Here is a 12,974-nt window from a genome sequence, read left to right on the forward strand (position 1 = left end):
CATTCGAATATTCAAAAGAAAATGGAAAATATAGATTAAAAATTAAGTAAAAAAATCAAGAAAAGATTAAAAACTGGAATAAAAAGAATTAAAAATAAATTAAAAGACAAAGTAAAAAAAGCCAAATAAAGATTAAAAAATTTAAATAAAGGATTAAAAAAATAGAGACATAAAAAAGATTAAAAATATAGTGTAAAAAATAAAGTAAAAAATAGAGTAAGAATGGAGTAAAAAATATAGTAAGAAAATAAAGCAAAGTAAATTAAAAAATAAATTTTAAAAAATGAATAAGTAAAAATAATTTCTAGAAAGTTTTGAATGTTTATATGAACAAAATATTTTTTGTTTAAATATTTTCAAAAATTATTACCTACACTGAAATAAAAAAATAATTTAAATTACATATTTTTAATTCAATTAAGAATTTTCTTATATCCTATAGAAAATAATTTTTTTTCAACAAAATATAAATTAAAAGAAGTAACAAAAAAATTGTCATCTATGAAAACGTTTAATATTTTAGGAATATAAAAATAGAGTAAAATTATTGTAAAACTAAATAATTAAGTAAAAAGTAGAAAACAATAGAGATAAATAGTGTAAAAAAATAATCTAAAGAATAAATAAAAAAAAATTAAACAATAGATTTCTCTAAAATTTTAAACGTTCAAATGAACCAAATTTTTTTTTTTTAAATACTTCTAAAAATGACAGTACTAAAGAATGAATAAACAAATGCAAATTAAGCACTTATTAATTTAATTAAGGGGAGACGTCGACTACATTTTTAATTATATCAAAAAAATGATTTAAATCTGCCGTAAAATTATTTTTATCGTAATTTTTTTAGAGACAATCAATGGTCAGAAAATAAAATCGGTTTTTAGGTTGAAAATACTAAAAAATACCATTGTTATAGTTTTTTTGTTATGGAAATTCACTTGTTTATTATTTTAACTAATTTTAAATCATAATTTTTTATATTTTTATTTTAAAAAATCATGATTTAAAATTAGAAAAATAAGAATGTCCATATAAAAAAATGGTATAACAATATAACATTTTTTAGCATTTTCAACCTAAAAACAATGTTTCATTAAAAAAAAATACTTCAAAAATTATAAAAATCAATCTTTTAAATGCGATAATTTTTTTGAAGATAAAAAAACATATTTTCTACAAAATTACGAATGGATTTTAAAATCTATCAATTTTTAAGAAAAATAAAATTCCAAAAAATGGCAGAATATTTCTGACCGATTTTATTTTCTAACCATTGATTTCCTCTCAAAAACTGACTATAAATATTAAAAATACTATAAATATTATAAAATTTCCCCCTAAGAATTAATTTTCTTAACAAAAAAATAACTTTTTCGAACGAAATATACAATATTAAAAGAAATAGCAAAAATATATTGTCCTTCATCTGAACGTTTAGGAACTTATTATTGAAACTTTATGAATATAAAAAAAGAGTAGAAAAAAATAAAAGTTAAAAAGTAGAATAAAGTGTAAAAGATGGAGTTAAAAGAAAAAAAACAAGAATAAAAAATAGAGTAAAACAAGAGTAAAAAAATGGACTAAAAGAGTAGGAAATGGAGGAAATGGTAGAAAATAGAGTAAAAATCAAAATATAAAAATTAGTGACGGAATTCCAAATACTAAATGAGTGTGAATATAACGTCTCATAATTTCTAAACGTTCTTCAAGTTTGGTAAAAAGTTTCCCTTTTTTCCAGAATAAAAAGTTCTGTTGGAAAAGGAAACGTTAATTTACTGGCATTCGTTTCGGTTGCGGAAAAAAAGAAAGAGAGAAGGAGATAGAGGGAAAAGAGAGAGGAGAGAAAGTGAGAGAGAAAGAAAGAGACATAGAGAGAAAAATAGAAATAGAGAAAAAGAAAGAGGAAGGAAAGAAAGAAAGAGAGGGAGAGAGTAATAGAGAAAGAATGGGAGAAAGAGAGATAAAAATAGGATGAACGAACCTGCTGTTGCTGATGGTGATAGTAGTGGTGGGTGGGAGTATGTCGGCCCATGAACTTACTGCTGACGAGATCAAGAAGACTTTGTCTTGAGGGTAGAACGCCTCGGGACACGTTCTCCACACTCTTTGTGTCGTCGTCCCTATCTCTGTTGGTACCTCTTCCATTTCCTGTTCTGGAAACTCTTTCGCCAAGTTTTTCGACCGTGCAGCCCAATGTGACTGCTGAACCAACACTCAGGCGATCGACCGCATGGCCGCCGCCACCTCCACCGCCCGTCGACGTGACGATTGCTGAAAAAACAGAAAAAAACATTTTCTTTAATACCAATTTTCTCCGCTAAATTCTTCTTCTTCTTCTTCTTCTTCTTCAAAAAAAAAAAAAATTGAATTATAAACCAGCAATATACATCGAAAACACAACTTCTACTTATGAATAATAAATGATTTTTATTTTACTGTATTTTTTATTTATATCGTATTAGCAATGGTTTTCACACTTGAGATTATTTATTTATAGAAAAAAAAACTTATTTCTCTATTATAAATGGCTTAAAATGAAGGAGTATTTACACTTCATATTTTATGATCTATTTATATTATAATTATTTACTATTAACTTATTATTTATTTATCATTAATTACTATTATTTAACAACTTAGGTAATGAATAAATTTATTAACTTAACAAATTAGGTAATGAATAAATTTATTTATTTAACAAATTAGATAATAAATAAATTTTGTTAATTCCAATTTACTAGATGTAGAATTCTATTAATTTGTTTATATTCTATTAAACAAATAGAAAAATAACAAAATACAACAAATAAAATGGAAAGAAACAAAATAAAGTAAAAACGTAAACAGAAATTAAAACCAAATAATAAATAAAGAAAATTAAAAAGTAATAAGCGAGGTAATAAGTTAAAATAAACTAAAAGGAAATAAAAATAAAATGGAAAGCAAACAAAAAATTAAAATCAAATAAGGAAAAATAAACAAACAAAATGAAATAAAATTAAAACATAAACAAAATAACAAAATTAAAAGAAACAAAAAATAAAGCAAAATACATTAAAAAAGCTAATTAAAAAATTAAAATGAAATAACAAAAAACAATAAAATAACCAAAAGAACAATAAACAAAATAAAACTAACATAACATGAAAATCAAATAAATAAAAGTAAATACCAAAAGAAAGTGAAGTAAAATTTACAAAATAGATATGAAATAAATTTATTTCTGATTCATTAAAAATAGAATTAGTTTATCTATTTATTTACATATTAAATAAATAAATTAGAAATATAACAAAATATAATACATAAAACGAAATGAAACAATAAAATAGCAAACACAAATTAAAAACAAATAAGGAAAATATTAAATAACATTACATTAACTAAAAAGAAAAAAATAAAAGAAAACAAAAAATAATACAAAATAGAAAAACAAATTAACAAAATAAACTAAAATTAAAAAAACAAATAAAATGAATACAAACATAGAATGTAATAAAATTTATTAATTTCTGATTTATTAGAAGTAGAATTCTATTAATTTATTATAACAAGAAACATATTATTATAAATAATAAGATATAATAAACTAATACGAAACATTTTATTAGTTTATTACATCTTATTACTTTTTGTTTTTTAAATTTGATTTTAATTTTTCTTTGCTACTTTTTTATTATACTTCTTTTTATTTTATTTATTGTACTTTGTTATTTTTCTAATTTCTTTATTTTATAAAAAAAAATAATTACATAATAGAATTCTACTTCTAATAAATCGCAGAAATAAATTTATTTTATAACTAATGTGTTTGCTTTTTATTTTATTTCTTGTTAAAAATAAAATAAAAAAAAACCAAAAATTTAAATCAAGCATGGAGAATAAAAAAAAAATACCAAAAGAACAAAATAGAAAGAAACAAAAAAAATGAAAGCAAAATAAAACAGAAAATTAAAAAATTAAAATCAAGTAAAGAAAATAAAAACATTGAAAAAATGAAATAATGAAAAAATAAAAACCAATTTAAAATTAAAATCAATCAAATTAAAAACAAAGCGTAAAAACGAAGTAAATAATAAATAAGTATCAATTCATAAATTAACTATAATAATTTGAATGTTCTTTCATTCATTCACTTTTTATGTCCTTCAAACTCTGAAGTTTTGTCTTTTGTTTATACTTTTGTTTTTTGCTATCTTTAAATAGATTGTATATTATATTATTATGTTATAATTATTTTTATTTTATAATTAATTCAAAATTGTAATGACAAATAGAAATCATCAGATTTTTTTTACTTCGTTTCATTAAAATTTTGTTAAATATTATGTTTTGTCAAATTGAAATTATGCAGATTTTTGTTCTTTACTTCTAAACAAAATTAGAGAATTCTTAAACAACTGTGATTAAGAAATAGAAAATTTATTAATTTTGCATTATTTTTGTTTATGAATCACAATTTTTTTAACAAAATTATTATTTTGTTTTAGAAAAAGAAGAAAAATATTTGCACAATTCCTATTTTTAATCTTACTTTTGAAACAGGATTTTCCACAGGAATTAAGACATTTAAAAATTTCAAATTCAAACCTTTTTTAAATTAAACAACATATATATAAAAGTATTGTTATAAAACATGAAGATATCGATTGCTCCGAGTCGAAGACTCGGAGTGATCGATTTCTTCATGTTTCATTAATAATTAAAAAATGACCGAGAGATAAAATAATTATTTTATAAGAATATTGTTACTGTAACTTCATCAAAATTATTTTCATCATTTTAATTCAAATTATTATTTTCTAGAATTTTAAATTATTTTTTATGAAAATAATAATTGAATTTCTTTAAAAAAATTTATTATTTATGAAAATAATTGAACTTTAGAGAAGAATTATGTTATTTATAAAGGTAATTGGGATTTTTACGAGAATTTTTTCAAATTTTGTAATTTTGATCATAGTTGAATTTTATAAGAAGAATTTTATTTTTTTTTGAAAATAATTGAATTTCTGCAATTATTTGTAATTTCTCCAAAATTGAATTTTTTTTTTAGTGTTTTCAACAACAATTTAAATTAGAAAATTTTTAAATTCTATTATTTTTAAAATTACTAATTTTATTTAAAAAAGGTAGTAAGAAGTTAGCCGCGCGAATTTTTGCTAGTATAAATAATAAAGTGATTGCATTTACATAGAGTACTCAATTGATAAATAAAATACTCAACTAAGAAGCAGAGCGCAAGCGCGTCAGGATAATGAGAGCGACAGAGAAGTTCGAGTGCTTCTCTCTCGCTCTCATTGTCCCCACTCCATTTCTCGCGCTTGCGCACCGCTCCTCCCTTATTTAAATACACAAAATTACACACGTAGGGGAGAGTGGGGCAAAGGCGCTAGGTTTACATTTATCGATGTATATTTTTTAAATTAAGCAATTAATTTATGCGGTCTTTGTTTTTCATTATTCTAAAACTAATCAACAAGAAATTTTAATAGTTGATATTTAGTATATTAAAATTATAATTACATTATTTAATGAAATTTAAACACAATGCAAAAAATGCCTTTGCCCCACACGCTGGGGCAGCGACGTTTTCGCTTATATTTCTAAAAGAAAGCAATTATAAGCCTTAAAAAAATTAACAAGTGATATTTATTAGTATAATATTTACGAAACATAAGGTTAACAACATATTATTAAAAGAATTAAACTATTTAAATAGAAAATAAAAACTTTTAGTGATTTTAACCTTATATTGTGAATTAATACATAGAAAATTGGAATATTCAATTGTTTTTAACCAAATTATGTTCAATATTGCCTTTGCCCCACATAACAAACTTTTTTTTTACTTTAAATTTCAAATATTTAGATACAAAATTAAACTAAAACACCACGCCAGTTGTGTAGAGAAATATTTAATTTATTTACATGTTACGTTTTTAAAAATTAAATACTTACACTTATGTATTAAAAAATAAAAGTTTGTTCAGTAAAATTATCATTTTATTTTTGCAAAACAATTTTTTTGTTATATTTCTTAAAATATTTGATATTTTTAGGTTTTTCTTTTTTTAATCAATTAGTCTGATTGCATTGCAACTTAATTTTTAATGCCAATTGGAAAAGACAGAAAATAAAGGAGATATTTTAAAAAACGTCTTTGCCCCGCATAGCGCCTTTCCCCCACTCTCCCCTAAATGTCATTTTTAAAAAAGGAGAAAAAATACAAGTGTGCGATGTAAACACAGAAGAAAATGTAATCATACTTGTCAGAAATGTTCCCTCCAGAGAGAGAGAGAGAGAGAGAGCGAGCGATTAAGAGACCTTGTTTTTATTTCAGAAAAATTTTCAAATTACCCGGACAAAAAAAGATTTCGCTTGGCCTAATTACACTTACCCTAATTTATAATTCATTAAAATAATTATATTCAGTATTAATTAAAGCAAAGTTGAATATTGTATAACAAACGTGTCGAGGGGACGTGACTGGAAAGCGGAAAACGTGGGAGACGTGAATTGTACCAAAGTTTAACGTTGATAGTGTGGTTTTCGTTTAGTATTTTTTTTCTTCTACTTCTTCTTTTTTTTATCCTGTTTGTCAGTGTGTCGAGGTTTGCAAGTGCAGCAGCCTAATTACGTCACTGATAACGTGCCAGTGGCGAGAATTTCTCATGCTTTTCAACGCCTTTCTTTCTTTCCTTTCTCTCTCACTCTTTTTCTTTCTTATTCTTTTTCTTTCTTTCTCGTACTCTTTTTCTCTCTCGCTCTCTCTTAGAGACGTGTACTCTTTTTTTCCTTCTCCTTTTTTCAAGTTAAGACACACGACCCAGTTTTCATCCTTGTTTTTATCTATCAGAGGATAAAGTGTCGCCAGAAAATGCTGGTCCGATTAAGCTCGAAAATTCTTTCTCTCGCTCGCTCTCTGTCATACTTACAACGAGTGGGGGCACTATCTTTAGAGAAATCGATGAAAGAACGGAATAACTCACCAAGATTTTATGCTTTTTTACTCATTTCTCTATCGTCATTTTTTTTTCATCAATTTTTTTTTCTTTTTGCAATTTTAATACCGTCTAAATCTTGAAAAATCTCTTTAGAAACATTTTTCGCTATTCATTTCTATTATTTCAATTGTTAACCAAAAGGCAACTATTATGAATCTAAAGGGGGAAAAATAGAGTTGCAAAAATTCTAGACTTTTGCTAGAATGATTCCATAAAATGCACTGAGAAAATAATATATTTGAATAAAAAATTATAATCAAATTAAAAAAATAAAAAAACAAAATAATTATAATTATATTTGTTATACAATCAACAAAAATTATTTTTGAATTAAACATAATAATTTTGATATAATACATAAAAAGTTTGATTCAATAAAAATTAGATAGGAATTTAATTATAAAATATGTTTAATTCAGACATATTTTTTTGATTGGCTTCTTATTTAAGAATTTAAAAAAATTTCTTCAGTGTGATATTAAGTAAAATTTAGTGAATAGACTATAGAATTTAACAAGAAAAATTCAATAGAATTTTTTTATGAATTCAAGTAAATATTTGTAAAAAATTTACATAGGTGCTTATTTTTTTATAGAAATTAATAATTTCTTTTTTATTATCGATGAATTATTATTATTATTACTATTAATGAATATATTAATGAAATGTTTCATATTTTCGCTTTGAAATATATATTTATTTTTATTTTCCTTTTCATTTTCAATAAACTTTACATTGACAGATTTTTATTTTCACTTTCAAGGGAAAAATAATAAAGTAACTTTTACTAATTTTCTAGTAAAACCTAAATTATTATCAGCAATTAAAATTATAAATAACTTCAAAGTTAATCCTTTTAAAATTCAACTATTTCTAAAACTTACAACTGCACTTTTTCAAAAATTCAATAACTTTTTAGAATTGTTAAATAAAATTTTTTAAAATAATTAAATTCTTATACAATCAATTTTATTAAAATTCTATTGAAAGTAATTGATTCTGTTTGCAAAAAGAATTATATTATTTGTAAAAATAATGGAATTTTTGCGTAAAATGTTAATAAAATTTTTAAAATAATAAAATTTTTCATGCAAATTGCTTAAAATTGTATTGAAAATATTTGAATCCAGCAAAAAAAATTATTATATATATGAAAAAAATTAAATTCTTTCGCAAAATTTAAAAAAATGTACCTATGTATATTGAAAAAAATTGTATTCATATAAAAGAAATTCTTACGAGAAATTTTCCTAAATAATTAAAAAATTTTGTGAATAATTTTATTAAAATTGTATTTAAAATAATTTGCATTCCAGCAAAAAATTTTATTGTTTATGAAAATAATTCAATTCTTGCTAGAAATTTTATTAAATAATTGAAAATAATTGAATAGCTTCCAAGAATATTATTAAAATTTTTTAAACTGTTTTGAACAATTTTCTTAAAATTTTCAAAAATAGTTTTTATTATTTTAATTGTTAACAGATTTAAAGTAATGTAAATTCTTAAAAAAAAAGAAAATAGTACTCTCTTAATTTGAATCAGTAAAAATCATAGTTTTAACTAAAAATCAGTAACTGACTTTTTGCTTCTGAAATAGTTAAAAATAACTTATTTTCAGTGAAAAAATGACTGACTTTCAGGAAAAATAACTAAAAAAATTAGTTAAACTAATTGAATCAGTTAAAAAAATCTACTGAAACATCAGTTATTTTTAACTGACAATCGGATATCTTTAACTAAGTGTCAGTAGAGATATTATACGGAAAAGATATTTCATCTGGAACAGCGAAAATTTTCTCTAGAATAGTGAAAGTTAAACTGAAACAACTAAAAATTTTGCTAATATAATAAAATTTGTAGTTCATATATAAAATATTTTTTTGTGTGTACTATTTGAATTAGTGCCATTTTTTGCTTATAAATCAGTTATTTTTAACTGATTCAAATTTGGAGAGTAGCTTTTTTTAGCACAAATCTAAAAAAGAAAAAGTAGTAAATAGTAGGTTTTTAATAGGAGTGCAAAGCCTGAAAAATGAAAATAAAAGTGGAAATGAAATTAAATAATCGACCCCCCCCCCCCGGAGACAAACTAGATGACTATAATATAGTTGAAGTCGATTTTTTTTTTTTCGCCGATGTTTAAGCAGATATTTTTCTAAGAATATTTTCGGGGACATATTTAAATTTATATTTTGAAGCAACGAGTTTAACTTCATAAACAAATGTTTGCGGAAACTGAGTATAACTAGACATAATGCACTTGGTACACATACCGCAATCACTAGATTTCACAGTGAGATAATGAACCGCACGCTGAGGCAACTTGGAGTTATGGTTCGATGATCCACAATCCATTCAAAATAGCGTTCACCAGAACTCGATAACAACCAAAACTGTGTTTCCATATCCTCTCTCTGTCTCTCAATTCTCGATTTCTCGATTATCAAATGCGCCTTAACTAGTTATGATTGATGAATGAATGACACAAAATGTGTATAATATGTCACACCATGAGCCATAGTGAATTATAAATTGAGTATCATCATTCGTTATTAAAAGAATAGAAATATTTCACTCTCTTTGACGAAAACAATATTTCTATTCAATATATATTTATGTTGTGTTCCCCTTGGAGAAAGAAGTTTTCATCATTTAATCCAAAATTACTTTCATGTCAATAACTTTCTATCCTCTGGTATAGAAAGACACTTTTATAACAGGATTCTGAAAGACATTCTTAAGTCCACTTTTAGTCACTTCAACTCTCAAACCCCAACGAAGTTTCGGTCATTCGAAGGAGGACCTAACTTTTACGCTCTTTCCCACTCTTTCTCTCTCTGTTCAACTGCTTCTTTCCAGGTCATAGATTTTAGCTTTTCGAATTTTTGAACTATATAAAAAGTGAAAATCTTGTTGACTGTGTTCACGTCAATTCTTGAAGGTTTCATTTCGTAAGTTTTTATTTATGCTTTTCTCCTGCTTTTCTTCAATTTTATAATTTCTCAGCATATCGAGTTATCGACACTTGTGTTTTACAGTCTAGGAGTTTTATTTTATTGTCAAATTTTTTAACATTTGTTCGTAAATTTTCATTATTTTATTTACACACTCAAGAAAGGACATTAAATTTTTACTGAACTTTTAACAGAAAAACCTAAAATTTGAATTTTTCTGCGCGTTTCTATCAATTTTTATACGATTTTGATAGGAATTTTAAAGTAAATTTTAATTTTTTCAAAGCAAAATTTTCGAATGTGTAATATACAATTCAAATGTGAATTATATTTGTTTATATTAGTAAACTAGTAGAAATTATTTTTATATTCAAAATCCAGGGTTGCCACAGGTCAGGGAAGTCAGGGAATTCAGGGAAAATTCAGGGATTTTTATTAAAAATTTAATTTTTAGAATTAATAAGAACATTCTAAATTTTCGTCTTTTTTGTTTGCCTCATAAACTATGAAATTGACAAGAATTCTAATACAAAACCTTTATTTTTTTCTTTTTCAATAACTTAATTCTTGAAGAGCTATCATAAAATTATTACTTATAAATTACACAGGCACACAAAAAAAAAGTCAAAACCCAGAGGTCACACCCCCCTATCCCTATGTTTTTGGGGTCGCTGAAACCGAATATGACCATGAAAAATTTTTTTCATCGGCCATTTTCCCGCTACCACCCCCTTACACCTGCTCCCGGGGGTTGGAATATCAGTTTTAAAAAAAGTGGAGTAGGGTGTCTATTCCTATGTTTTTTGGGTCGCTAAAACCAAAAAAGACTACCAAAAACAAATTCTTCCCTCCCTTAACCCCCTACAACCCCCTTAACATCCGAAAGGTGGGGGGTCGAAATTCGAATTTCACGAAAAGTCGATTACGGTGTCTAAACCTACGTTTTTTGGGTCGCTGAAACCAAAAAAGACTACGAAAATCAAATCCTTTCCATCCTCAACCACCTACAACCCCCTACAATAATTTTGGATAATTAATATTTAATTTTCAATTTCCCAAAAATCGGTCCGTTTTATTTGAAAAAAATTATTGCAGGGGGTTGTAGGGGCTGGAGGGTGGAAAGGATTTGATTTTGGTAGTCTTTTTTGGTTTCAGCGACCCAAAAAACGTAGGTTTAGACACCGTAATCGACTTTTCGTGAAATTCGAATTTCGACCCCCCACCTTTCGGATGTTAAGGGGGTTGTAGGGGGTTAAGGGAGGGAAGAATTTGTTTTTGGTATTCTTTTTTGGTTTTAGCGACCCAAAAAACATAGGAATAGACACCCTACTCCACTTTTTTTTAAACTGAAATTCCAACCCCCGGGAGCAGATGTAAGAGGGTGGTAGCGGGAAAATGGCCGATGAAAAAAATTTTTCATGGTCATATTCGGTTTCAGCGACCCCAAAAACATGGGGATAGGGGGGTGTGACCTCTGGGTTTTGATTTTTTTTTGTGTGCCTGTGTTATTTAATGAATAACTTTACTTAAAAATTTTAAAAATAATTAGATTTGAAAAGAGTTGCGTTTACCATCTTTATAAATAGATGAACTTCAAAGGCTTCAATTTGAAATTTTAGAAAATTTTAATTTTTAATGCATTTAAATAGAAATTTTAAGAACAACTGATTACAGAAATTCAATTATTTTCAAAAGTAATATTCTTCTTCGCATAAATTCAATTATGTTCAAAAATTTTTAAAAACTCTCGTCAAAATTTCAATTATCTTTATAAATAATAAAAATTTTCTCCAAAATTCAATTATTTTCAAAAAATTAAAAAAAAATTCTTAGCAAAATTTCAAATATTTCTAATATCTACTATTTTAATAAAATTTTCCAAAAGAATTCAATTATTTAAAAAAAAATTAAATAAAATTCTTCGCAAGAAATTTATTATTTTCATGAATAATAACATTTTTCTCGAGAATTGAATTATTTTAAAAAATTATAATAAATAAATTTATCATAGAATACAATTATTTTCGTAAAATATAACATACTTTCTAGGAATACAATTATTGTCAAAAAAGTTTATAAAAATCTTCGAAACAATTCAATTATTTTCGTGAAAAATAAAATTCTTCCAAGCAATTCAATTATTTAAGATTTTTTAATAAAATTCTTCCCAAGAATTCAATTTTTTTCAAAAATTTTCTTCATTTCAATTATTTTTAATATCTACTATTTTAATAAAATTTTCCAAAAGAATTCAATTATTTTAATAAAAATTTCACCAAAATTCAATTATTTTAAAAAAGTTTTAAAAAATTCTGAGAAATTCTATTATTTTAAAAATTTTTAATAAAATTCTTCACAAAAAATTAATTATTATCATAAATGATAATATTGTTCACTGAAATTCAATTATTTTCATAAATAAAATTTTTTACAAGAATTCAATTATTTTTAAAAAATTTTATAAAATTCATTTAGTAAGAAATATTCAATTATTTAATAAATTATTTATTTTTTTATTTAAATAATTAAATTCTCGACATCATTTTCTTATAAAATGATTAAAAAATGAATTTCACTTGAAATTTTTAATTATAATTGAATGTTAAAAGCATTATAGCGTGGATTTTTAAAAATAACTGAATTTTGAAAAGGGTTCAAAAATTAAAATCTTTGAAAATTTGAATTTATAGTTACAATATTCTTATATTAGGTATAAATTAATGATTTTATCACTCTGTCATCTTAAATTAATTATAAAACATGAAGAAATCAATAACTTCGAGTCTTCGACTCGGAGTTATTAATTTCTTCATGTTTTATAATAATATTCTCATATGTTATTGAATTTTAAAAGGTTTGAATTTGAAAATCTTAATTCCTATTGAAAAATAATAATGATTAAATATTTATTTAAAAAACAAGTTATTAATGTTTTGGAATAATTTAACTTTTGAAGAAATTTGTGAATAAATGTAAGAGAAAATTTTGTTGAGTATCTAATAATTTT

The 12,974-nt window shown here is 23.9% G+C and overlaps 1 protein-coding gene across 3 annotated transcripts in view; it reads right to left on the bottom strand.

Annotated features, from left to right (window-relative positions):
* Nucleotides 1–12,974, bottom strand: part of LOC122509866 (cyclic nucleotide-gated cation channel alpha-3) — a 400,219-nt gene that overhangs the window by 261,401 nt on the left and 125,844 nt on the right. For all 3 annotated transcript variants that reach the window (XM_043624160.1, XM_043624159.1, XM_043624158.1), the window contains exon 3: nucleotides 1,985–2,274. In XM_043624160.1, coding sequence (XP_043480095.1) covers nucleotides 1,985–2,274 — 290 coding nt within the window. The remainder of the gene's footprint in view (nucleotides 1–1,984; nucleotides 2,275–12,974) is intronic.

This window comes from Leptopilina heterotoma, unplaced genomic scaffold (genome assembly GCF_015476425.1).
Source record: "Leptopilina heterotoma isolate Lh14 unplaced genomic scaffold, ASM1547642v1 Lhet_63, whole genome shotgun sequence".
Taxonomy (NCBI): Eukaryota; Metazoa; Arthropoda; class Insecta; order Hymenoptera; family Figitidae; genus Leptopilina; species Leptopilina heterotoma.